The sequence below is a fragment of the Canis lupus genome, chromosome 6, assembly GCF_011100685.1.
Source record: "Canis lupus familiaris isolate Mischka breed German Shepherd chromosome 6, alternate assembly UU_Cfam_GSD_1.0, whole genome shotgun sequence".
Taxonomy (NCBI): Eukaryota; Metazoa; Chordata; class Mammalia; order Carnivora; family Canidae; genus Canis; species Canis lupus.
In genome coordinates this window covers 39650244-39676136 of record NC_049227.1, presented here as the reverse complement: position 1 = coordinate 39676136, position 25893 = coordinate 39650244, and the positions used below count along the sequence as shown (strand labels likewise).

Below are 25893 nucleotides of genomic sequence, written 5' to 3'. Positions count from 1 at the left end.
ATTTTGTCCTTGTCTTGGTTTTTGGCCTGGCTCTGTGTTTGTGGCTTATTGTTTTTATCCCTGAGTACATAAGAGTTTAAGAAATTTTCGATGATCCCCAAACATTCACCATCTACCAGGTTACTCACGTTCTTGCACATGTAATTTCGTTTTTCCTTGGACATTTTCGGGACAGCAGCAACTGTGGGAGGGTACAGAGGAACATGGTGTCAGCTCTGGTGAACACGTATGGTCTTGGGTCCTTGTTCACTTACCCTGGGAACCTGGGGACCCAAAGCAGACCACGATGGGCCAGCAGATGACACGAGCCCAGCAGGAGAAGCATGTGGTGGTGACCCTGAGAAGGGAATCTGAGCTGGGCGGCTAGGAAGGAGCAGAGGCTCGGTGTGGTGGGGGTCGGGAGTCAGGAGCAGCTGCGTGGAGGCAGGTTGTGGTTCCCCGAGAAAGTCTTGGTGGGTGGAGAGGACATGCAGGTGGGGATGGCATGCTCTGCCCAGGCTTTGTGGGAGGAGCTGCAGCTAACGTGGGGGGTTGTGTTCTGGGAGACTTTGTTGGGTCTTCTGAGAAGGATATTTGCTTCCTACATTGATGAGAGTTAATCAGGAAATCTTCACTGATCTTGCTCCTGAGGAGTTCATGGTCACATTTATTTGTTTTTCCATTTAAAGGTATGGACGACAAGAACGCGACCAAGTTGAATGAGCTCATTCAGGTGGGGTAAGTAGGGCTTGTGTTGTGGAGCGCCGCTGTTGCTTTGGAACGCGTGCGTGCTTCCCGAAGCCCAGAACTGGAGATGTGTGGTTTTTCTCACCGAGGTCCATAATGTGCCCAACCTCCACAGTGAAAGGTGACTGCGCCATGCAGCCCCAGGAGAGCAGGGTGTCATCGCCTGGGCTGCTCCCCATCTCGTTCTTCCCGCGGGCTCCCTGGCAGGGTGGCAGCACCCACAGGGCCCTCACCACCTCCTGTTCCCGCCCCCGTCCCCACCTGCGTGTGGGCTGTGGGTGGCTTCTCTGGCCACAGCAGGCCCACACTCCGCCTTCCTGTTGCCCTCCTGACCCCTTCCCTGTGCCTGCCCGCCGAGGCTCCACGCCCCTAGAGTGAAGCCAGGTCTGACGCCGTCTGCCCTCACACTCGTGGTGTCCAGAGCTCAAGGTTCTCCCGCTTGCTCTGCCCCGAGCTCAGTGACCATTCCCGTGGCAGAGATGGCGTATGGCACGTGCCTTGTGTTCCATTCTCCCACTGTCTCGGTGGAACTTTAGTTTGCTCTCTGGCCCACATTTCAGAGTGGCCTTCAAGGCATCCTTCATTGTCAGCCTCAGTAGTTGGTCCCTGGTCTCCAGCCACGTGTCTGACTCGGGGCGGCCCAGACCTTCCTCTGCTCCACAGTCTGCGGATTCCGTGTGCATGGATTTCCCACCCGGCGTGGCTGCCACGTTGATGGCTGCCGTGGCCTCCCACTCACCCTGCCAGAGCGGGTGTACTCTCTCCAGATCTCTGCCCCTTGCCCTAGATGGACCCTCAGGCCATCCCCAGGCCCCTGCTGGTCCAAGGCTAGCTGTCCCCTGGAACAGTCTTCACTGGTCTCTGCTGCATTTGCAGGACATGGCCTTCTGGCACCTCCGGTGGCATTTCTCCCTCAGCCTGGTGTTGGATGGCCTGCACGTCCCCATCCCTCAGGCGTGAGCTCCTGACAGGTGGCACCGGCTGTGTGGTTTCTGCTCTGGCTCCGCCCCAGCGTCTTCCCTTACATATGCTCCTCTTGGGTTCCCACGAGTTTATTTCTGTGAACTGCCCCCGTTTGGAACCAGACGTGGTGGTAACTGGGATGCACGTATCAGCGCTATGCCAGGCGGTGTGGGCAGCCTTCACAACTGGTGTCTTGGGGGCAGACGGGAGCCTCCTGGAGGCATGTGGGTATGCTTAGGAGCAGGTGGCTCATTGGTCGTGCACCCCACGCCCCATTCACCTGTGGCAGTGGCAGTGCCCGCCTTCCTACCCTCACACAGGCCCTGCAGCGTTTGGGGACAAGCTGGGCTTGTGAGCTGTTTGGGCTGCCTGTGTGCCTCTGAGGACCTGCATCGAGAGCCCAGAGAGTACGTGGCAGAGGTGGTTTCTGGCATTAGTGTCTCCCTTGTGAGGCGGAGCACCCACCCTGGATGCGATCTGGGGGGAGCCTTTTTCACCTTTTATTTTACTTGAGTCCTAACTTGTTGGCTGAGTCAGTGTTCTGGTTCTTTGTGCTCAGGGTCATCAGGGACTGGTTTGCTGGAAAACCTGTGAGTTTTCTTGGCCCGTGTTGGTCCTGTTGTGAGAGGCCGCACACAGAGTGGGGGGTGGCCTCCTGGGTTTCTGGAAGGACACGCGGGCCTGCCTCAGAGTTCACCTCATGTGAGGAAGGCGTGTTGATACATGTGAATGTGGCTGGGTGGTTGGCATTAGGGGCTGCTGGAGGTTGGAGGGCTCCTGAGCTGGGGGCCCGCAGGGTCGAGGAAACACACAGTGCTGGGTCCCCACGGTCTCCGCGAGGAGCCATCACAGTAAAGCCCGGAGGCAACATGACTGTTAACATGGTTCTGAACAAGTGAGGATCCAGGAGGAGCGTCTACATCTCCTGTTTGCTTTGAATATTTAGTAACATGGTATTGGGATGTCACCTGTGAGCAGTCAACGCGCAGGCGTCTGGACTGATAGGATCGGTGATTGGGTGAAAACCAGGGGGACAAGAGAGAGACTCCCTGTGCAGCATTCCCCACGACCTCTGTAGCCACCCAGCCAAGGAGGGCAGCAGAAGTTCTCTGTCTCTGGGGGTGTGGGCTGTGCACGGGCGCTTCTGATGAGGGCCGTGTAAGGAGGCAGGAAGGAGCCAGACAGACATGACCTCAGCCCCGCAGCATCAACGTCCAGGTGACGGGCAGGTCAGGCGACAGGGGCAGGTCAGGTTGAAGGTGTGGGGACGTGTCTGTTCTCCCAACATGAGCCCGCAGAGGATGGGGTTGCAGCCAGGGTCACAGTGCGCCTCCTTCCCTGGCTGTGCTCAGTGTAACAACCACGCGGGACAATTCGCCGGTCCTCCCTGCACAGCCCCCTCTAGCCCCCCAGATCAAGAAGGGGGTAAGTGTTCCAGCACCAGCCTCCCCAGAACCCCTGCCTGTGCCACCCCCCATGGCTTGGGGTGAGGAGGAGGGCAGACGGAAGCAGTCCGTTTCCCACAGCTGCGGGTGGAGAGGCGTCAGCACTGTCCGAGAAGGTGTTCACTCACAGCAGGAGCGCAGGGGAGTCCGTACCTCACCCTCTGTTAGTGTGCGTGCCCTCTGACCCCACAGCCCTACTTCTGGAAAGCCCTCAGGTCCGTGGTGAGCCGCGCCGTAGGGCGCACGTCACAGCGTCGCTCACGCTGGCGGAAGGGTGCTGCAGAGAGGAGCCTGGCTCCTGGGCGGGCTTGGGGGGCTCTGTTCTTATTTTTGGAAGTGAGTGGGGTGCACATGTGGCCACAGCAGGGGGACTCAGTTTGTGGCTCCCGCTCACACCAGCACCCCGGGGTGGTCGGTGCCTGGGGCACCCCTGCTCTTCACAGCTGTGTCCTGTTCGAGTATTTGACAAGCAAGCTTCTGTCTGGTTAGAGGAGGGAAGGGTGTTCTTTCTGGTTAGCTTTAGGCTGCTGACCACATTTGCTGTGTGGTGGTCTACTTACGAAAATGCGTTTATCTGTGTTTCTGGCACCAGAACTGTAGCACCTGTGGCTTCACCCTCGGGGCTTCATCAGGAGTGGATGCTGTCGCTGCCTGATGAAATGGTGTCCGAGCACTTGGAGGGTTGTGGAGACCCCCCAGTGTGGCCCTGAGACCTCCCGCATCAGGGACAGATAGGAGCCAGCTCCAGCAGAGCTCGTGAGGCCCCGGGCTGGAGGAGTGGTGTCCCCTGGAGGCCAGCGGCCCTCGCCTCCTGCTTCCCTGCACCTTTCCCTCCGGACGCATCACGTCTGGTGGTTCAGAGCATCACCCAGATGCTGCTGTGGGCACCAGACTGCACGCCTCCCTTGGAGGGTTGCTGGCTGCTTACCCGGGCTCCCTCTCTGCCACAGGGGACCGGCTCTTCCCTGTCTCCCGGCTGTGAGTCGGAGTCTGCCCCAGCCCCGAGCCTCTGCTGAGTGTGTGTCTCACGTGTCCTCCATGTATGGCCAGACAGCATGTCACCCCCCCCCCCCCCAGTGCTCTGGGCACCTCCCTGTCAGGCCCCTGACCAGCCTGTAGCTCCCAGAGGGTCGGGGGCTGGGTCCTGGGGCTTGGTCGTCGGGGTGCCGGGGCGCCGAGTGCTGGCAGCTCCTCCCTCTGCTTTGATGGAGGAATGTCCTTCGCAGCACCCTTCTGTGTCTAAGGAGCAAGGCGGTCGCTATGAATCTCTCAGAAATGTTTATCATGGGCTGCCCAGGTGGCTCAGTGGTTTAGCGCCTGCCTTCAGCCCAGGGCGTGATCCTGGGGTCCCGGGATCGAGTCCCACGTCAGGTTCCCTGCATGGAGCCTGCTTCTCTCTCTGCCTGTGTCTCTGCTTCTTTCTTTCTCTCTCTCTCTGTGTCTCTCAGGAATAAATAAATAAAATGTTTTAAAAAAAGAGAAGTTTATCGTGAAAAAGTTCAAACATCAGGTTGAAACAGCAGTAGATCCAGCCCTTTCTCCCCTTCACTTGAATTTATCGACGGAGGAGCTGCCCGAAGCCTGTGCCCACTTGTACCAGCTCTGGGTGGTTGGGGGAGGGCGGCTCTGTGTGCAGGCAGGTGTGTGCACACATGTTCAGTGTTACTTGTCCTCTTGTGGTTTCATTTCCCTTTCTGCCCTGCTGGGCTGTGGTCCGTGGAACAGACCGCTATCCGTAAGTGGGTTTTGAGCAGGTGCCTTCAGTACCTTCGTGTGTGCTCCACGACAGGACAGAAACAACAGGGTCCTGCGTCTGCCGTTCGGGCTCCTGCCGGAGAGGGCCCCTGCCTCAGGAGCCTCCCGTGTTATACCAACTTGCTTCCCCAGCCCCTGGTGACCTCTCCCCTTCACTGCCTGCATAGATGCCTTTTCTAGAATGTCTCCAAGTGGGGATTGCACAGCACGCAGCCTTTCCAGATGGCTTTTCACCTCCGGTTGTGAGTTTGAAGGCCCACGGAGCAGTGTACCACCCCGATCCACATCCAGATGGCTCCGTCGCCCCCAGACTCCCTTGTGCTGCCCCTTCATAGTTACCGCCCACGCCCAGCCCCAGCAGCCCCTTGGCTGGTCTCTCTGCCCTGTCTTCCTGCCTTTCTCAGAGCACCGTCCAAATGGGGTCACGCGTGCATGGCCTTTGGAGGTTGGCGTCTTCCACCTGGTGCTGTTCACTTGAGATCTGGCCCTTGTGGGTCCGTAGTTCATGCCTCTTCCTGCAGGTAGTGGCCCCACTGCGGCTGTCCCATGCCTGCTTATCCATTCCTCAGCAAGGAACATGGCTGTTAACAGGGCCACTCTAAACCTTCGCCGCCAGGTGTTGGTTGCCTATCACCTGGGCACACGCGCAGGGGGTCCTGCGCTGGCTTCTTTGGGTGCTACCACACAGCTTTCTAGGGAGAGTCCGTTCTGGGCATTGAGTGTGTTTTGAGCATCCTCGTGGGTGGGAAGTGGGATCGGTTTGTGTTGCCCTGGTGACTGACCACATTGAGCATCTTTCTTGTGCTTGTCATGCATCTGCCTCTGTCTGGTGACTGGCCTGCTCAGATCTTGCACCCGTTTCTTTATTACTGAGGTTGGATAGTTCTAGAGGTGTTATAGACACAAGCCTTTTGTCTTGGGTAGGCGGTCAACAGTGTTTTCTCCCAGTCTGTGGCTTTTCCTGCCTTCCTAGTGCCTGTCGCCGGGCGGGAGTGCTCAGTCCTACTGAGGCCCATTGCCATCTCCCTTTATGGGCCGCAACTTCATTGTGACGTCCAGGAGCCCTTGGTCTCGCCCACAGTCCAGCATTGCTCCAAGTTTCCTTGTGAAAGTTTGATGGTTTGCTATTTCCATCCGTGTTGTATGACAGGCAGGTCCCACTGAGTTTTGCCTCTGTGGCCTGCAGGTGTCCACTTACTGCAGTCTCAGCTATTGAAAGCACTGTCCTTCTGATGCTGCTTTTGCACCCTTGTGTGAAGCCAGCAGGCGGTACTGTGTGGCTCTGTATCCAGGTTTCCCTCCCGTTACACTGATGGATGTGTCCAGTCTTCCACCAGCTGACTTTGGTTTCCAAGGGTAAAGCCAGTGGCCCATAAAGGTGAAACAGGTGGGGGAAGCAGGATGGTGTGTGTGGAAGATTCCTTTGTTGAAGGCCGTGGAGTATTTATTTAACTAACTTCCCATCCATCCTTCTCATGCAGACCTTTCTCAGTTAACTGTGAACGTCCATTGGTTGGAGAGCGTGGGACTCAGGAGCAAAAGGACGGAGGAGAACTCTGAGGTCACCCCTCACTATGATGCTCACAGGCCAGCCTCACATGCTGACTGGGCTCGGCACATGACTTTGCAGAAGAGAAAGCCTGAGTCCCGTGCACGTAGAGGAACGAGCCTGTTGCCTGTCTGTCAAAGCAACAACAGTGGGCGGCGGGGGGGGGAGGGTTGTTGTTGCATGGGGTCCTCTGTGTGACCCTTGATCAGGGGTTAGGGTGGGAGCCTTCTGCTGGTGGTGCTGCTTAAACTCCATGCGCTGGGGGCGCCTAGCCTGGTGGTGCTCCTGCCGTGGCTCAGCTCCGGGGTGGGCTCGAGGATGGGGGCGCACAGACCACATCCAGGTCCGTGGCCAGGCCCCCGAGGCCTGCTCTCAGCAAGCATGAGCTGGGCCCGGCAGCTGTAGCTTCAGGGCACTCCTAGAACTTCCATTTGAAAGTAAAGGAATGGGATCGTGATCTCAGGATGTTTTCTGGTCATACAAAAGGAGCTGCTCACTTTCCCTTAGAAAAAAAAATGATAAAAAAGGAAGTCACCAAAGAGCAGTTTAACGGAAAATGTGATTATCGCAAACACAGGTGCCCCATGGTGGCCACACACCCCCTGCCCCCCCCAGGTCTGTGTTGTTGGTGTGGTGCAGATGCAACAAGAAGTGGTGGGCAGAGAGGCCCAACCAGCCCTGGAGCTGCTGCTGGAGACTGGCTGGGGCCGAGTCCACCTGCCCCACGTCCACGGCCGCACTTCGCTGCCTCTGTGTCCCTGAGGTTGAGGTGATCATGTCGCCAGACACAGTGGCAGGGAGTGGGCCTCCTGGGGTCCCTTGGCCTCTTTGGCAGCCTGCCCATATCTCAGCACCATTTCTGGTGTCCTGTGTCTAATTCCGGGCACAGGAGAGGCTCAGCCAGGACTGGACTCATGGGTATGCGGAGAGACAGCTGCCACGGAGGCGTTGACAATGATGCGGGACTCCTGTGAGCCTGCTGCGCTGCCTGACTGCCTCAGCTTGGTCTGCCGCACGTCACACCCCCTGCTTGGCCTTCTAAACACGCTCCGGGGGCCACAGTGAAATCCACTGTTGAGGGGGCTGAGACCCTGGTGCCGTGGGAAATCAGAGCTGTTTCCCTTCCAAGGAGGAGAGGGTGTGTGGCTTTGCTTCCTCGGAGGTGGAAGCTGGGTCTAGGACTGCTGGAGGCTGGCGGGCTCCTCCAGACTTAACTTGTCAGTTTTTCAAAATAGCCAACCTTTCTTGAGTAGATCCAAAGCATCCGAAGTGTGTTTTTTGAAAGGAGCTTTATTTGTGGTGTTAATTTTCATGAGTTACATGGAAATTCTTTAGTTTGTGTCATGCTAACGTTAGTGAAGTTCTGGCTGTACCAGTGTTCTCCCGATGGCAACAGATCCTGGGCCTGCCTGAGCTCCGTTTTGGGGAGTGTGAGCAAGTGGCACATTGTGTCTGCTAGCTGCAAGTGGCCGGTACTCCGTCGGGTGCCACTGGTGTGGCTTACAGAGGAGCCACGGGACATTGGTGATGGGGGTTAGTGGCCACCTCCAGGAGGGCTCAGACAGTTTGCTCTCGAGGGACCTCGAGGAGGCGGAGGAGAGAAGGCATGCATTCGACATTCGATGCGGGCTCCCGCACAGTGGACTTTCCAGGGGATGGACAGCAGGAGGTGCCACGCGACTTGCCAGGGGGCGGGCATGCGTCCGTGAAGGACTGGCATCCTCTTTGCAGCGTGAGGCATGGGCAGGAAAGTAGTGGGACTTCAGAATTACGGTGTGGCCTCCCTCTGCACAGCTGCCTGTGAGCCCAGGAGCTTCGTGGGGACCCTGTGCCAGGGCCTTCATCTGTCAGGTTCTCCATGTATCAGGCACACTGGTTGCTCATATGTGCGGGGCAGGGAGTGGCCGTTCACCTAGAGGCCTCACTGTTTCCACAAAACTCCTTTCCCAGGGCCACCACCGTGCGCTACAAAGGAAGAAACCTACGGATCAAAGCGCCCATGTGCCGTGCTCTGAAGAAGCTCTGTGACCCGGATGGTATGTGATCACGGACGTGGGGATGGCGGGGGCGTTGCCTCCTGCGGCTGCCCTCACAGTGGCTCTGAGTCCGCTTCATCTGGTCCTGCTCGTTGGCAGCACCTGGACTCGAAACTCCTTGTCACACCATGTGTCCCCTGAGGCAGTCAAGTTTAGCTCAGAAGCTACGGCATGTTCAGACAGAGTGTCATTGTGATGAGCAGGTCTCTGTGGGCTCCCGTGGCCTGGCCGGTGGCTCTGGCTTGTAGATCCCAAGCAGCCATGTTGGCATTCCTTCTTGAGAGCATGGATCCCTGTGGGCTTCTCTGCCAGCCTTGCTGTCGCTCATGGGGCTATTTGCCCAGAGCTTCTCGTAGATTCTGTTATTTGTGTGGCAAGGCGCTTGCGTCCTACGTTAAGGTTCACGGGTGCCAGGCTCTCATGGCCCCTTCTTGTCGTAGGCTTGAGTGATGAAGAGGACCAGAAGCCAGTGCGCCTGCCCCTGAAGGTCCCAGTAGAGCTGCAGCCAAGGAACAACCACGCCTGGGCCCGCGTGCAGAGCCTGGCCCAGAACCCGAGGCTCAGGTAACTGTCGTGGTGGCCCTCAGCCCAAGGGGTCCCACTCCGGCAGGGCTCTCAGGCCGAGCACAGGAAGCAAAAGGATGTCATGGTTGGCAGGTTATGGCTACAGATTCTTTCTCTCGTCTTTACCTTCAAAAGCCCTTCCACTCCTCTCTCCCCACCTCCCTGAATATTTATGTCTGACTTATACACAGGACACCACAGAGGGTGTGGACCGTTTTTCATTTAGACATCTTTTTTGATTGAGGTAAAATTCTTGTAACTTAGAATTAACCATGTGTCATTTTAAGGTGTCGAACTCAGGGCCCTGGGCACCTTCACAGGGTGTTGTAGAATTTCCCCCTCTGGCTCCAGAGCTTCCCGTCACCCCGAAAGGAAACCTCGCATCCACTAAGCCCTCGCTCCCCGCTCCCAGCCTCCTCTGCGTCTGCTGTCCATCTCTAGGCCTGCCTGTTGTAGGCAGTTCGCGTAGAGTGTGGCTCTTCTGCTCTTCTGTCAGCTGCTCTCCCCGAGCCTCGTGTTCTTAAGGTTTGTCTCCATCAGGACGCCTGGTTTCCACGTGGATTTAAATTTTCTCAGTGTTAATTAAGGCCAGTCCTGGTCCACAGGGTACTGAGGGTAGGGCAGTTGGTTGTACCGCTGTCCACATCCTGGTGGAGATCTTTTACTATGCAGAAGGGGCATGGGGGCGGGGGGGGGCTCTCTTCTTTTCTTACAGCTTCACGCGAATCTCTAGTTCACTCCATTTAAAGGACTAATTTTTGAGACAAGGAATCAGTGGTCCTGCTGGGGCCCTGTGCCTCCGGCCCCTCCTTGAACGCTCCCTCCACCATCCATGGCCTTCGGTCCTCTTGCTGCTTCAGCCTCATGCTGCTCCTCAGGACGTTCCCTCCCTGTGTAACAGCCGCCCGTCCTGCCTGTGGTTTCTCTGCAGGATGATTGTGGAGCTCCACCGAAAGGTCTCCAGCCTCATCGAGTTCCTGAAACAGAAGTGGGCGCTCCATGAGGTGCGGATTGTATCCTTTTCCTACTCACGTGGCCTTGCCCCTACCCCAGAGCACCTGCTGCTTAAGGATAGGTCTTGTTTCTCTGTCCTGAGTGCAGTCAGTCCCATGAAGTGGCATGGAACCAGAACCAAACTTGCAGTCCTCTGTCTTCTGGGGTTCGGGTGGGAGTCCCTTCCGGCTCCCTAAGCTGCAAGTGGCCACTGTCTGGCCTATGTGGTAGGTTAGGGAGCACGCGAGGCGTCCCTATCAGCAGGTTTAGTAAAACAAGCACAGATGGCCCCAAACTTCTCGTGTCCTTGGCTGCCTCTCAGCCTGCCATCCCAGCCGGCAGGGTGCTGGTTGGTAGAGGAAGTGCCTGGCTCACGCTCTATCTGTGGCCCAGTGGCACACAGCAGGGCCCACTCCTGTGGCTGCTCCTTGACTGAGGTCCCAGCGGAAGACACTCGAGGATCGGCAGCTGCAGCACTCACTTCCAGAGCCGTCGCAGGAGAAGGTGGCCTTGCACCTGTTCCCTGGAGAGAGTTGCACGCTGACGCCACTGCCGGGAGTGGCCCGAGTCGTGCACTCCAAGGCCTTCTGCACGGTGCACTGGCAGGAGGGTGGCCGGTGCAAGCAGGGCTCCAAGGATGCCCACACATTGCCTCCGGCCCAGATCTTGGGCATCCAGAGCGGGCAGGGCACGGCCAGGGGCCAGGTGAAGTGTCCTCGGGGTGGCACCGAGGGCAAGGGCCCGGGACGACCCCCTCCTTCCACCGATGCCTCACAGAGCTCTGGAGAGAGTTCCCCCGAAAGTGCCCCTGGGGAGGGGGCCGCCCCGAGCCTTGGCAGTCTAGACACTCCAGACAGGCTGCCCACTGGGCTCCAAGATGCTGGGGGGCGGCTTGAGAAGACCCCCACAGCTGCTCCTGCAGAGGGCAGGGACGGCCTCACCCGAGAGCCTGCGGATGTGACGTGCGCCTGCGGCCAGCTCCCAGAGCTGGAGGATGAGCTCTCCCTCCTTGATCCCTTCCCGCGCTACATGAAGTCCTGTCAGGACCTCATCGTCCCTGAGCAGTGCCGCTGTGCAGACTTGCGGCCCTCAGGCTGCGCCTCCCCAGAGACTCGCGTCCCCGGCAGTGCAGAGGTGGTCGACCTCGCTCGGGCTGGGGCGACATCCCCCGTCCGTGCCCCACCAGGTCCTGAGCCTCAGCCTGGCCCCGGGCTCCAGCCAGATGTTTGCACTAAAGACTCATCAGAGGCACCTGCAGAGGAGCCCCAGGAGAAGGTGAACCCCTCGGATCCCCCGCCTCAGGGACAGCCTGCCGCCAAGCCTCCTAAAGATGTCCCTGCCAGCCGGCTAGCCCAGCAGCTCCGCGAGGAAGGCTGGAACCTGCAGACCTCCGAAAGCCTGACGCTGGCCGAAGTCTACCTCATGATGGGCAAACCAAACAAGCTCCAGCTGGAGTATGACTGGCTGGCTGTGCTGGGTCCTGAGGGCCAGAGCCCCGGCGGGCAGGCCCAGGGCCCCTGCCCTGCCGCCCCACCCTCCACCTTCCACAAGCAGCGCCTCCTCAGCTGCCTCCTGAGGCTCATCTCCACCGAGGTCAACCCCAGGCTGGTGAGTGAAGCTCGAGCATAGCCCTGCTGGCGCCCCAAGGGAAGTCTGGCCCAGTCTGAAGTCTCTCAGCAGAGCAACTGGGTCCAGGGGGAGGGAGGGAGGGACCGGGTGACCAGGCAGGCCACGCTTCCTTATCTCAAGCTGGGCTTGGTAGCGAGGGTTCTGGTTCGCCGCAGGCATGGGCTCTGTCCCACGTGGCTCACATGAGGCTCCAAGGACAACTGTGACCAAGAACCCATTCCTTGCCAGGCTTCAGTTATGCTAAGCTCTCTCTTGCTGGCCAGAGGGACAGCGTGTGCAGAGGCAATGCAGTAGCCATGGCCGGGAGCCAGGCAGGAACATTGCAGGTTTCAACAGAGGGAATGACAATGTCCTTTGTGCTTTAGGGTGGCCATTGTGGGAGGATGATGGCACAGCTTCAGGGCAGGGAGTGGAGTGGTGAGGGCACAGATGAAGGGCTCTGGAGCTCCTTAGGGACCTCCGTGGTGGCTGGTCCCTAAGCCTGGGGAGTGGCTATGACTTCTCCTGGGGTGTCTGGTCAGAAACAGGGCAGAGGTTGCCCCCTACAAGAGAAACCCCAGTGAGCTTTCCTGGGACGAGAAGATGGCATCTGAAGCAGGAGCTCCTAAGTTGCCATGTGTGCTTGGCGCTGGGGAGTGCAGGGCTTCACAGGTTCCCAGAGGAGCGGCCGAGGGAGCGGCACATAGTTGCCAGGAGAGAGTGGAGCTTGGGGGACAGGATGGGGCTGTGCGGACCCTGGGGGATGGGATGGGGCTGCCGGGTCACATCTGCGCAGCACACCTGCCACTTCTGGACAGGTGGCCCTCACCGTGCCTCCTGCAGGGCTTTTCTATACCCTTCCTGGCTGCATCCCTGTGCTGCCTTTGCCATAGACAGGTGCTCAGCAGAGCACATGGGGACACGAGGGAGATGGCTGTCATGGCATGATGGGACCTGGCTGGAAGCTGCAGAGGCAGCCGAGGGGTGAGCAGTGGCCTTTAGATTGAGTGCTGTGGAAGCTGGCGACCTGCAGGCAGGCATGGGCAGCGTTGGGGCAAGTGGGTAGAGAAAACGTTTTAGAGGGGGTCCCTGGGTGGCTCAGCGGTTTAGCGCCTGCCTTTGGCCCAGGACGCGATCCTGGAGTCCCAGGATTGAGTCCCGTGTCAGGCTCCCAGTGTGGAGCCTGCTTCTCCCTCCTCCTGTGTCTCTGCCTTTCTCTCTCTCTCTCTATGTCTATCATAAATAAGTAAATCTTTAAAAAAAAAAAAGGAAAAGAAAAAAGAAAACGTTTTAGAGGGCAGGCCAAGTGGCTCAGCGGTTTAGCGCCACCTTCAGCCCAGGGTGTGACCCTGGGGTCCTGGGATCGAGTCCCACGTTGGGCTCCCCATAGGGAGCCTGCTTCTCCCTCTGTCTGTTTCTTTGCCTTTCTCTCTTTCTGTGTCTCATGAATAAATAAAATCTTAAAAAAAAACTTTTTAGAGTGAGGCTTCTGGAGGAGAGGAAACTGGATGGACAGGAGCAGGTCCAGAGCCCTACAGGAGGTGGAAGCAGGGGACGCAGACACTGGCCTTGGCCTCGACTGAGAGAGGAGGGCTAGCAGCTTGGAAATACTGCTGAGAATTCAAAGCAGGCTGCTCAGAGCCATGCCCTAGAGTGGGGCCCCAGCAGCAGCTTCTGCGCCACCCAGGGACTCAGGAGAGATGCAAGTTCTTGGGACCTAGAGGCTGTGGGGACACACACACACACACACACACACGCGCGCGCGCGCGCCCTCTCTCTCTCTCTCTCTCTCTCTCTCTCTCTCTCTCTCTCTCTCTCTCCCCCCCGGCTGATTGTGATGCATCTCAGCCCTGAGAACCACTGGGCAGAGGCCTGAGCCCTTGTGTGAAAGGTGAAAGATGGGCCGGCTGGCCGGAGGCGGAGGCCCCTTTGTAGGGGCGGAGCACTGTGAGCAAGTGCAGCCCACGCCCAGGCCTCTGGACAAGCAGGACCTTGCAAGAGGCTGCTAGGTGTGCAGGGGGCCCCGTTGGATGGTGACACTGAATAAGCTAAGTAGGACATGATAGCAGGCGGGGCAGGGGCAGAGGTCCCTCGGAAAGGAAGAGGTGGGTCAGGACTGGGCACTGAGCAAGCAGAGCGGGCGAGGTGGTGCCGAAAGCAGGGGAAGGTTGGCCCTGGGGGAGCCCTGATGGCGGGCGCTGTGGAGACTGGGGAGGGGTCACCGGGATGAGGACAGAGGTGGGGTGGAATGGGTTGTCCCTGTGGCAGGGTTCCTCACACTCAGCTACAGCTGAGCCAGGGGCCTGCAGGATCCCTGAGGTTAGCACTTTGACTCAGCAGAGGACTTTTTTGACTACAGCTTTGTTTAATTCTAGAAATTAAGTCTGTATTTCCTTCCTCTGACTCACAATCAGGAGAGTCCACTGCGGTCCTCTTGAGCAGGCTTTTAATTTTTTTTGTTTTTATTTTTTTTAAAGATTTTATTTATTTATGCATGAGAGACACAGGGGGAGGCAGAGAGATACAGGCAGAGGGAGAAGCAGACTCCATGCAGGGACCCTGATGCGGGACTCGATCCTGGCACCCTGGGATCACACCCTGGGCCCAAGACAGAGGCTTAACCGCTGAGCCACCTGGACGTCCCTTGCGCAGGCTTTTAAAAAGAGGAGTTCGTGTTGCCGCCCTGCCGTGGTCCCTCCGGCAGCGTGAGCACCTCAGGCTGGAGGGAGACCCACTGCCTTCACCCAGGCTGAGTTAACTTTGGTTGTGGCCCGTTTCTGTCCCAGGCTCCAGAAGGGAACGCCAGCTCCGCGGCTTCCGTGAGGCCCGCCCAGGAAGAGCAGTTGGCTACCCCACCAGGGAAGGTGGTGACTGTCAGCTCCCGGAGCCCCCGCTGCCCGCGGAGCCAGTCTGCCCTCCGCAACAGCAAGACCTTCTCTCCCAGCTCTGCGCCTTGCTCCTCAGGTGAGGCTCAGCCACCGGTGCCTTTCTGGGTGTGTGGGCTGTGCCTGAGCCCAGGGTACGGCGTGCCCGATGTCTGGCCCCGCTCGGCTGATTGCTGTCCTGCCCATGGTGTATGGCAACAAATCCCACCTTTCGCAGGGAGGGTGAGTGCCAGGCCTGTCACCTAAGGCTTGGGATCCTGGGGTGCTGAAGCCAGTGGGAAACATGGGGTGGCCCTTGCCAGTTTGGTCACTCTGGGGGATCTTTCTAAGGTCAGTGGAAGCCTCTAGAGCATGCTGATTTGGTGCCTGAAAGCCCAAGAAGGGACCATTCCCTGGTACTTTTGACGTGTCGTAGAAACCCTCGGGTCAGGGAGGCCCCGGCACTTTCACACGGTCTTGGAAGGAACGGTGTGCTAACCTGCTAGTCTGCAGTGTCCTTTGTCCAGGCCGTACCTGAGGAGTAGTTTCAATTCAGGGCCATTCCTTGGATTTTCCGGTACCTGAGGCAACAGGGATTGAGGACTGGCCTGGCCTTTGTGTCCTGTGTTCAGGGGCCTCCACGCCAGGTGTGAGGGGCTTCGTTACCATCCCCATGGGCCCGTGCCCTCGCTGCAGGACCTTGGCCATCCTGGATGCACCTTGAACATCCTGCACCAGCAGGTGTCTCTGTATCATGAGCACGGGCCTCATGAGCACGGGCCACACACGAGAGGCAGTACCACGTCTGACCTAGTGTCCTGTGTGTCAACGGTTTCTTGGATCTTTTTTTTTTCCCTTTCCTTTTCCTTTTCCTTTTCCTTTTCCTTTTCCTTTCCTTTCCCTTTCCCTTTCCCTTTCCCTTTCCCTTTCCCTTTCCCTTTCCCTTTCCCTTTCCCTTTCTCTTTCTCTTTCTCTTTCTCTTTCTCTTTCTCTTTCTCTCTTTTTTCCTTCAAGATTTATTTATTTGAGAAGCAGCATGCATGAGCAGGAGGGACAAGAGGGAGAGGGAGAGAGAATCTCAAGCAGACTCCAGCATGGAGCCCGGTGTGGGTCTTGATCCCACAGTCCCAAGAGTCAGCGGCCTAACTGACTCACCCAGGTGCCCGGGTTATTTTCTGTTCCGAGCACATCACTACGTTTCTGTTTCCTCTGTATTGCGGATACCTGCCTCTCGACAGAGTCCTTTGTGGCCTCTGGGGTAGCTGAGGCTGGATCAGGTGTCCGTGCAGCCCAAGGCACAGGTAGCAGTGGGGGCTGGCTGCCACAGGCTGTAGTCTCTTCTGCCTTCCAGAGCCAGCAGTTACTCTCTGGCTTGCTGACCTCTGGTCTGTGCTAGATGGTCCGGAAGGTTCTTCCAGTTCTCAAATGTCTTTACAGGCCATCTGCCCTTCCCACCGGGGACCAAAGTGGCAGAGTGCCGTCATGGTATCAGAGCCATGATTCGCTCACACTGAGAGCTAGAGTTCCAGAGAGAAAGCTGGGAAGGCAGGTGTTGGGGACTGAGATCTAGGAGATGCTTCCAAGGAAACGGAACTGGCTGTCCCGTATTTCTTTCCGGTTTTCTTTTGGGGAGAGCTCTGTTCGTGCTGGCGATGCTGCTGGGTGAGTGGTCGTGTTTGCTCTCCCTTGGCTTCCAGGTCTGAGGAACCCGCCCAGACCCCTCTTGGTGGCGGGCCCCTCCAGCACAGGCAGCAGTGACTCCGACGGTGGCCTTTTTGCCGTTCCCACCACTCTGCCGCCCAATAGCCGACACGGGAAGCTCTACTCTCCCAGCAAAGAAACAGAACTGACTTTCCGTCAGCACCTGAACTCCATCAGCGTAAGTAGGGGAGCCGCACTGCCATTGGGGGTGGGGGCTCCGCATCCGGGGAGCATGCTCTCAGGCCCCCGCCCTCTCCTTGCAGATGCAGTCAGATTTCTTCCTGCCGAAGCCCAGGAAGCTGCGGAACCGGCACCTGCGGAAGCCACTGGTGGTGCAGGTCAGGGCACCCGCGTGGGTCTGGGCACACCCCCCTCCGGGTCCCCTGCTGGGAGAGGGGACTCCCCGCTGAGCAGGGAGCCCGACACGGGGCTCGATCCCAGGACCCCGGGATCATGACCTGAGCCGAAGGCAGATGCTTCACCCACGGAGCCACCCAGGCGCCTCCTCCTTCTTTCTTATGCGTAGGACACGCAGAGTAATCACAGGGCTGACCATTCCCTGAAGTAATCTGCACAGCATGAAAACCACTTGCACAAGAGGCAGGAAGTTCTGGGGATTCGAGTCCCAAGCGTCCTGGGTTAGGATCTATTCGAGGACTCTCAGAGCCTCTATAAATACACAGCCGGCAGAGGCAGTTGGCAAGTAGCTGGGGTGGCCAGAGGCCAGACTCTCCTGAGCTCCCCACAGTGAATGCTGGGTCCCCATGGAAGCCATCTGCCCCCGAGGGGACAGCCAGGCAGGGAGCGGCCCGTGAGCACGGGTGAGGCAGGAATTCTGTGATGACCAGCAGCTAAAATGTGTGGGTGTGTATTGTTTTGCGATAAATGCACAGCTTTCTGTTTGTTTTGTTAGTCTCTTCGAAATCTCTTCCTCTTGAGATTAAATCATTTAGAAACGAGAGCTTAGTGACAGATCTCAGCCCGGTGCGCGCCAGGGCCCCCATCCTGAGCTTTGCTTTCTGTGGTTTGTACCCGAAGTCAGCAGGAAGCAGGTGATTCTCCTGACGTGTCATCAGGTCTGCAGTACCCTCGCACCGCGTCCTGTGCCTGTGTCCTGACCTCGCTCACTCCGTGGGCAGAGATGAGCGGGACCAGCGCGTGTGGCACGATACGCTGTTTGGCGAGCGAGGCCTCGCTGACGTCACTTCTGTGTCAGTGTGTAGTTACAGTTCTGTTTTCGCGATTGGTGCTGTTAGCTCGTTGCTGTGCCTAACTCACAAATGAAACTGTCATAGTTCCATCCCTAGGAAAAAATGGTGTGTGTAGGGTTTGCTACCATCTACAGTCTGAGGCATCCCTGGGGGCGTGGGGACATGGTCCCTGCATGTAGGGGGACCGTGTGTCTAGATCCCAGGTGTCGTGTGTGCGTGCATGTGGGCAGAGTCAGTACCGCCACACTTGAAGTATGCGAATCATCCCCCTGGAAGTGAGTAGAAACTCCCCGGATGGATGGCACATCTGTGGCTCTTTGGTGCAGGGTTGTGAGCCTGCATGGCCTGTGGAGGTGGTTTTTGTTGAGCTTTGTAACAGCTTTGTTGATACGTGCGTCGCATAGCCAGGAGGTCTGAGGGGTTAGTGGGCCCTCATGCACTTGGGTTGTGCAGCCATCACCGCGGTCTGATCCCAGAACATTCCATCTCTCCATTGCCTCAAGTGCCCCTCCACTCCAGCCCCAGACAGGTACTATCTCTACTCGCATTTTCTGTCTGCAGATTTGCCTCTTCTGAGCATTTCACGCAAATGGAATCACACACAGTATGAGGGCTTTTGCATTTACTGTTTTTATAGAAAGTGTCGTCGGCACACGGTGAAAGGCTTCCTGCTTCACACTCTGCTTTCCCGCTGCTGGCGCAGTGCGGCGGGGCCTCGACAGCCTCGTGCTTCCTGCCGCCCTTCCTGGCAGCGTGCATCTGCAGCAGAACCAGCACATGGCCTCTGCGGCTCCTTGCCATGGGGGACCCCCTTCCCCCCCCCCCCCATGCCATTGGCGACTCCAGTAGCGCCCCCTACTCTCCACTCTTGCGACCCCGAGGGGTAGGGGGATGTCCTTTTCACCTTAGCGGGAATGCACCCAGCACTCCAAGGTGTCTCAGGACGTCTATGACGGTTCCAGCAACTCACGTAATTTCCTGTGAGGTGGCAGGCTGCTGCACCGGCACCGCATTGCTGCGAACCGGGAGGCCTGGCGGGTAATCCGGGAGGGTGGGTGTTGGACCGGCAACTGAGGCAGCATGCCCATGCCCTTAGTCCATCAATGGGGTCGGGAGCCGCTATATTTCCTTTGCCACGAGTGTGAGGGGCCCCAGATGTGGGGGTGGGTGTCAGGAGAGTGTCCGCCCGGTGCCCAAAGCAGATGCACGCGCTGCAGGGCATCCCGGGTGAGCGGTGGGCCGTCCAGCCATCCCTGCAGCACTGCCCAGGCGAGGTAGGCTCCTCTGGGTTCTTCTCAGGCCTGGTGCTGGGGGCTCTGCTGCCCTCGATGTGTCCGGGTGCCCTTCTGTCGTCAACCCCAGAGCCAGGGCCCCCTCGGGACACACCCTGCCCGCCTTGCCTGGAATGCCCCTTACAGCCTGCCCCTGGTTTCCTGAGTGACTCCTGGCGCCGGCGTCTTTCCATCGTCTCACTATCAGCACTCTTGTCTCCACAGAGAACGCTGCTTCCTCGACCGTCTGAGCACCAGTCCCACAACGTCTGTTCCTTTTCCATCCTGTCCAATTCCTCTGTGACTGGTGAGCACTCAGGCTCTTTGGGGCACTTTTCACCCCTTTCCGGCATGGCCCCCGTCTTTGGGAACGGCAGGTGTGCCCGCGGCTCTTGGCGGGATAGCCCGAGCACCCCCTTGTCTGTTCTGTCCACGAAGCCTGCGTGTGCCCCGTGCTTAGCCCGGGCGGTGTGGGGGCAGGAGCCCCGTGGAGCCTGGCTCTGAACACCGCTGTCTCACGCAGGGGGTGTGGCTTAGTGAAGCGCGTGCTGTGACCCGCCCTTTAAGTGCAGCACACACTGACACTGTGCACCACCGGTTTTCCTTGTGCCCCCTCAGCTGCAGAAAGTCCAATGAGGGGGCTGAGGCGCAGGGGCAGAGTCCTGGTGCAGGACCGTCGGCTGGGGTGGGGCACCCATCCCCCATGACGGCCCCCCGCAGGGTGGCATACTCACTGCGGCCGTCGGGCAGCCCCTGGATGCGTGTGCTGCTGGGGTTCCCTCCTGGACAGGTGTCGGGACCCTGTCTTCCCTGTGACTTCCCAAGTCCACAAGCATTTGGGAACTTTGGTGCTTCCTTCCGAGGCTCAGCTGGGTGACTGTTTCTCTCAGGGAAACACTTCGAGGCCCTTGTTGTGCGTTCAGATGACGCGGGCTGATGCGTCCGCTTCTGTTCTTTTCCCCCAGGGAGAGGCTCCTTCCGGCCCATCCAGTCTTCTCTAACCAAAGCAGCCCTGTCTCGGCCGATTGTGCCCAAGGCCCTTCCGCCCCAGGCCACAGGTCACCTGGCCAGTAAGTTTCTGTCACCAGCAGGACAGACACCACGTGAGGGTTCCTTGTGAGGTGTCTGTTCCCTTCTCCCAGCCACGCGTCTCTTACTGTTTGTGGAGAATGGCCGCATTCGGTGTCCCTGAGCCCCCTGGGCACTTGGCAGGGTGTCCTTGCAGTTGAGGTTCCAAATGTCCTTTCTGCTACCAGGTGCTATCGACTTAGCAGCTAAAAGTGCTGGAATCATCCCGGGAAGCCCCCTCCCTGTCTTGGACGCTGAGGGCTTGTCCGGCATTGCCCCACTCTCTTCAGACGAGGTGACCGCCACCGTCCCGGGTCCGGAGTCCACTGGCACCCATCGCAACGGAGACTCCATCCCCACCGTGGGGGTGAGTATGCCTACGAAGGCTCCTCCACGCCACCAGCTCCTCGGATAAGGCAGTCCCCTGTCAGAGGTGTGGGCGCCAAGACCATGAGGCCAGGGTTATGCTGGACCCCAGTTCCGCCTGTCAGGAGCGATGGGCCCTAATAGGCCCCGCTCCCGTGGAGCGGCATAGGTGAGCCCTGGCGCCCCAAGGGGAGAGCCATGGATGGGGGCAGTGGGGACAGGCTCGTTGCGATGCCAGAGAATCCAGAGCTGTGACAGGCCGGACCTCTTTCTGCCTGTACACATCACTGGGTCTTCGGCCTCACCAGCCAGCAGTACACCCCACGCCCCCCTGGCCGGCATGCCTCTGACCCTGCGCCCCATGCTCAGGCTGTGCTGGGACCAGGGTATCTCTTTGAACTGACAGCCTCAGTTGTGGGGACCTGGTCACCCAAGCTAGTCGACAGGGGTCTCCTGACCCTCTGGCTTCTAGGGACTCGCGGGTGGGGATGCTCACCGGCTCTCCTGGTGTCATAGGGCACGAGCGACCCATTCATCAGCGTGTCCTCGAGGCCTGAGCAGGAGCCAGTGGCAGACGGTTTCCAGGTAGGACACGCTGGTAGCTGCAGAGCAGTGTGGCTGCCAGGCCCGGCCCCCAGCCTGTGGTCTTCCCGTGCCCTAGCCTCGCTCCCCTGGGGTTGTAGTGGGGAACACGTAGGCGGGCCCTGACGCCCGACGGTCTCGTCCTTTGCCCCTTCATCTCGACAGATGAGCAGGTGGCCCCCGTCTCCGGCTTCCCTTCCCCTCTGCAGGGCGGCCTGTTTCAGCTGCGCTCCCGGGAGGACGAAGGGATTTAGGGCCGGAGGGGCGGAGGTCCTCAGGCAGTAGTGTCCCCGCTCTTCCCTTCTGCCCGGCCTCCAGCCATCCTGCCTGCAGGGGACAAGGGCCAGGCCACCTCGGCTGCGGCTGCCTCGGGCTGGCCCTGCACGGCTGCCATGGCTGGAGAGGTTTCAGGAGAAGTAAACCCACTGTGTGTGTCTTGCAGAGAAGGTGGTTGTTGGTGTCGTTTTCCTCTCAAGTTCTCTGTCCCTCAGTCATGGCCGTGTAGGGCCAAGGCCAATTTGCCGTTCCGAGCCCCTGATGACCCGTTGTGTCCTCTGCCAGGGCTCGCCGGTGCTGTCCTTATCCGAGCTGTCCAAGGCTCCTCTGCACAACGGGCCCCCTGCGCCCCTGCCTGCGCCGGAGGGCTCCAGCAGCCGCCTGTCCCCACCCAACGTCTCGGCGCTGCTGGATATCTCCCTGCCCGGGCCCCCTGAGGACGTGCTCTCGCAGGGCGAGCCCGCCACGCACATCAGCGACTCCATCATCGAGATTGCCATCAGTTCCGGGCAGTACGGTGAGGGTGCCCCCACACCAGGCCCACGGGGTCCCAACCTCCCGCCAGGTGTCTGCACACTTGCGGGGCACGCCCCTGTCCCGTGGAGCACCTGCTGTATGGGGGGTACTGGGCAGCTCGGCGGGGGCAGGCACTGCAGCCTCGAGGACAGGGAATGGGTCCAGAGCTCAGATGAGGCCTGTGTGTGGTGGCTCTGAATCTGGGTGGACGCTTGACGTTGTGCGTGTCCCGGGAGGGGGTTGGACTCACTGGCTCTCTGCGACTCTGCAACAGCACTTGCTGGTCTGCTTCGGGCTGCGGATTCGCACAGAACTGGGCTCCCACTTTTGCGCCTTTCTTTTGTTGGTAAAGTTGAGAAACATGCACCCCGAAGGGCTGGTGCTGGCGCCAGTGAGCGAGAGGGTTTGGGGCTGCTGTCTGTGCGGGGTCTGGCTCTGCACAGTGACAGCCACCGTCCTTCCCTGAGACGGGACATGGCCCCTGCTGCCATGGGCCCCTCCACAGGCCAGGATCGTTTGTCCTCCGTGGGGCCCTGTGGGCTCCTGGGTCGAGACGTGCCGTGGTGCACGGCTGTGCCACCCTGCTGCTTTCTTGGTGCATAGGTGACGCAGGATGCCATTCCCCCACCCTGGCATCTCTGACCCAGCGTTTTGGTTGACAGGTGAGGGAGTCCCTCTTTCTCCGGCAAAGCTGAATGGCAGTGACAGCTCCAAAAGTCTTCCATCCCCGTCTAGCAGCCCCCAGCCAGACTGGATCGCCTCCCCCACCCATGACCCCCAGTGGTGCCCCAGCGACCCCACGGACTCGTCGCTTAGCAGCTTGTTTGGTGAGTGTCTGCAGGGCGCCTGGTCTCTGTCCCAGGGCAGCAGGCACCGCGGGCTCCCTGTGGCGCGGTGATGGGGACTAGAGTCTGCACTCTGCCACCGGGACTGCCACTGGCAGAAATGCCACTGGGACTGCTCATTTCGGGGTTTCTCCCGCGTCACTTATACAGGGGGATGCGCCGAGGTCTCTAGCGAGCTCGTCACTGAGCTCTGGTGACTGACACCCGTGTGACAGTCAGCCCGGCCGTGCCCTTCGCTGGGCTGCCCGCTGCCTAGCTCCTGCCTGCTGGGCTTTCTGCCCCTGCTGCAGCACGGGGGTGGGAGGCATCCCTTTCTGGCTCGGGCGAGGGTTCCGGAGCGCGTGTTCCCGCGGGCTCTTGGCGTGTTGACTGTGGACCTGGGTGCCGACAGGACGGGTTCCCCCTCCCCGGGCCACAGGGGTTGGTGTAGTGGCAGGGGCCACCAGGGGCAGTCTCAGCGGCCTCAGCGGCCCATGTGGGAGACGCTCCTCGGCCCTTGGGGACCAGCACCCTGGGTTTCACAGGGTGGCCGGGGCACGAGTGTGGGGGTGCCGGCAGCCCTAGAAAGGGGCTGTTGTACACGTGCACCTGGTGGGCATCCGTGTGGGTGCCACACTTGGGGGCCCGGTCTTCTGTGATGAGCAACACGTCGAACCGGGCAGGAGCGCGGAGGCGAGGGTGGTCTGGACCACAGAAGGCGCGGGGCCTCTGGGAGACAAGGCCGCCCACGTGTGCTGCAGGGCTCACTGCCGGGGCTCAGCATGTGAGGGAGCCCCGGGGCTGCATGAGGCTCTGTGCAAAGCTGTGTGGCCACACGCACGTACGGCAGATGCCAGGAGGGGCCGCCTGCAACCTGCAGGGTCCTCCCCTTGGATGGAGCCCGGCGAGCCGGCCTCAGGGGGTCTCCTCCTTCCCTTGGCAGCGAGCTTCATCTCGCCAGAGAAGAGCCGGAAGATGCTGCCGACCCCCGCGGGCACGCAGAGCAGCACGTCCCTGCTGGGCCCCAGCCTGCTGGATGGCAACTCAAGAGACTCATTTGTGTCCCGGTCCCTCGCTGACGTTGCTGAGGTAGGCACATGGCGTGAGCTCACGCTGGACCAGCGGCCCACCTTCGGGAGGTTGCCGGATCCCTCCGGCAAGGCAGGCCCTTGACGTTCTCTGAAGTCTGAGTTCTCCTGATGGGGGCAGCGGACAGCGGACGCTAGGCGACCGCTCTGCCCCGGAGGCATCCAGTTGACCGTGGGGCCTCTGCCGGCAGCCGGCTCGGGGCCTGGGTCCTGTTCGGGCTGTGTGACCTGGGGCAGGTGGCGCCGCTCTGCCTGCCTCGGGTTCCTCGTCCGTAGGTGGCAGCTGTGGTGGGCAGTCATCGAGGCCACCGCCCAGCTAAGGTGAAAAGTGGCTCAGGGTGGTGGCCGACCCTTGACGGGGCAAGATGCGGCCTGTGACGCCCCCCTCTCTCTGTCTGCTCAGGGAGCAAGTCAGGCTCGCTAGGACAAGTGCACAGAGCGTAGCGCTCTGAGAGAAACTGAGGCAGAAGACGTGCCTAAGAGGGAGAAATCGTCCTCGTAGAACCACAGCCCCCTGGGTTAAAGGCCTGGAGCAGCCTCTCCCAAGTACTTTGCTTCCCCAGGATGTCCCGGTGCTGGCGGTGTCTCTCCGCGGTGTCACAGTCCGATCCCTGAGGGAAGCCCTGGGTGGTTCCTCATTATCTAAGGGTATGGGGGGATCTGAGGACCCCGTGGGGACACTTTGGAGAAGCCTGAGCTGAGCCGTGACGTGATTAGAAGGTCTACAGAGACACAAAGAACGCACCGCATCCCCTGCCTGCACGCTGAGCGTTCCTTAAACTCCTTGTGGCTCATGTCACGTAAGAAGTCTTCCCCTTTCTGTGTGCGTGTGACGCTCACAAGCCCTCGGTTTCTCTGCAGAGGAGCCTGGCACACGTATGTGGAGATAGCTCGTCAAGACCCTGTGGTTCGGGGCAGTCTCCAGGGCAGTCTCCAGTGCTGAGGGGCTGTTACCACCTCAGGTGCATCCCAGGTCCACCTCAGATGCACCTCAGGTTCACCCCAGACTCACCTCATGCCAACCTCAGGCCCTCCCCAGGTTATCTCAAGCCCACCGTAGGCCCACCCGAAGTTCACCTCAGGCCCACCTCAGGCCCACCTCAGGCCCACCTCAGGTCCACCCCAGGTTCACCTCAGGCTCACCCCAGGTCCACCTCAGGTCCACCTCAGGTCCACCTCAGGCCCACCTCAGGTTCACCTCAGGCCCACCTCAGGTCCACTCCAGGTTCATCTCAGGCCCACCTCAGGTCCACTCCAGGTTCATCTCAGGCTCACCTCAGGCCCACCTCAGGTTCACCTCAGGCCCACCTCAGGTCCACCTCAGGCCCACCTCGGGCCCACCTCAGGTCCACCTCGGACCCACCTCAGGCCCACCTCGGACCCACCCCAGGTTCACCTCTGGCCCACCCCAGGTTCACCTCAGGCCCATCTCAGGTTCACGTCAGGCCTACCTCAGGCCCACCCTAGGTTCACCTCAGGTCCACCTCCGGTCCACCCCAGGTTCACCTCAGGCCCACCTCAGGCCCACCTCAGTCCCACCTCAGGTCCACCTCAGGCCCACCCCAGGCCCACCTCAGGTCCACCTCAGGTCCACCCCAGGTTCACCTCAGGCCCACCTCAGGTTCACCCCAGGTTCACATCAGACCCACCTTAGGGTCACCCCAGGCCCATCTCATGGGGTTTGAGCAGAAGTCATAGGCATGAAGGGTAGGTGGAAAAGGTGGGGCCAAATTGGCTCAGGTTGACAGTGATGGAAGCTGATGTGGACATGTATGGGGAAGATAGACATTATTTATCTTGCTTTTTTATTTTGTATTTATTATTTTTTAAACATTTTATTTACTTAGTCACGAGAGACACAGAGAGAGGCAGGGACACAGGCAGGGGGAGAAGCAGGCTCCACGCAGGGAGCCTGATGTGGGACTCGATCCTGTGACCCCAAGATCACTCCCTGGGCTGAAAAAAGGCACTAAACTGCTGGGCTACCCAGGGATCCCTAGGTTTTTTATTTTTTAACTTAAATTTAATTAACATGTAATAAACTACTGGTTTCAGAGGTAGAGGTCAGTGATTCAGCAGTCTTTTATAACACCCAGTGCTCGCCACATCGTGTGTCCTCCTCAGTGGCTGCACCCAGTCACCCTGTCCCTTCACCCCCTCCCCTCCAGCGACCCTGTTGGTTTCCTATGATCAAGAGTTTCTTATAGTCTTCCTGCATGGTTTCATCTTGTTTTTTTTCTTTTCTTCTCCTGTGATCCTTCTTTTGTTTCTTAAATTCACATATGATGGTGAGATTATATGATAATTATTTTTGTCTGATTGCTTATTTCACTTAGCATAATATCTTCTAGTTCCATCCACGTCATTGCAAGTGGGAAGATTTTTTTTTTATTTCCTGCTTTTTAAAAACAAATTTTAGTTTGAAATTTCTGATAATTTAAAGTTTATTCGTTTATTGAAGTAATGTCTATACCCAATGTGTGGGGC

At 59.0% G+C, this 25893-nt stretch overlaps 1 protein-coding gene across 1 annotated transcript in view; it reads left to right on the top strand.

Annotated features, from left to right (window-relative positions):
• CRAMP1 (cramped chromatin regulator homolog 1) overlaps positions 1-25893 on the top strand; it is a 53068-nt gene that overhangs the window by 22639 nt on the left and 4536 nt on the right. The window contains exons 5-19 of the mRNA XM_038540821.1: positions 669-717; positions 8389-8474; positions 8915-9038; positions 9970-10051; positions 10476-11639; positions 14426-14603; positions 16201-16382; positions 16468-16542; positions 18912-18993; positions 19652-19756; positions 19943-20121; positions 20637-20705; positions 21264-21495; positions 22157-22321; positions 23262-23407. Of these exons, the coding sequence (XP_038396749.1) occupies positions 669-717; positions 8389-8474; positions 8915-9038; positions 9970-10051; positions 10476-11639; positions 14426-14603; positions 16201-16382; positions 16468-16542; positions 18912-18993; positions 19652-19756; positions 19943-20121; positions 20637-20705; positions 21264-21495; positions 22157-22321; positions 23262-23407 (2918 nt within the window). The remainder of the gene's footprint in view (positions 1-668; positions 718-8388; positions 8475-8914; positions 9039-9969; positions 10052-10475; positions 11640-14425; positions 14604-16200; positions 16383-16467; positions 16543-18911; positions 18994-19651; positions 19757-19942; positions 20122-20636; positions 20706-21263; positions 21496-22156; positions 22322-23261; positions 23408-25893) is intronic.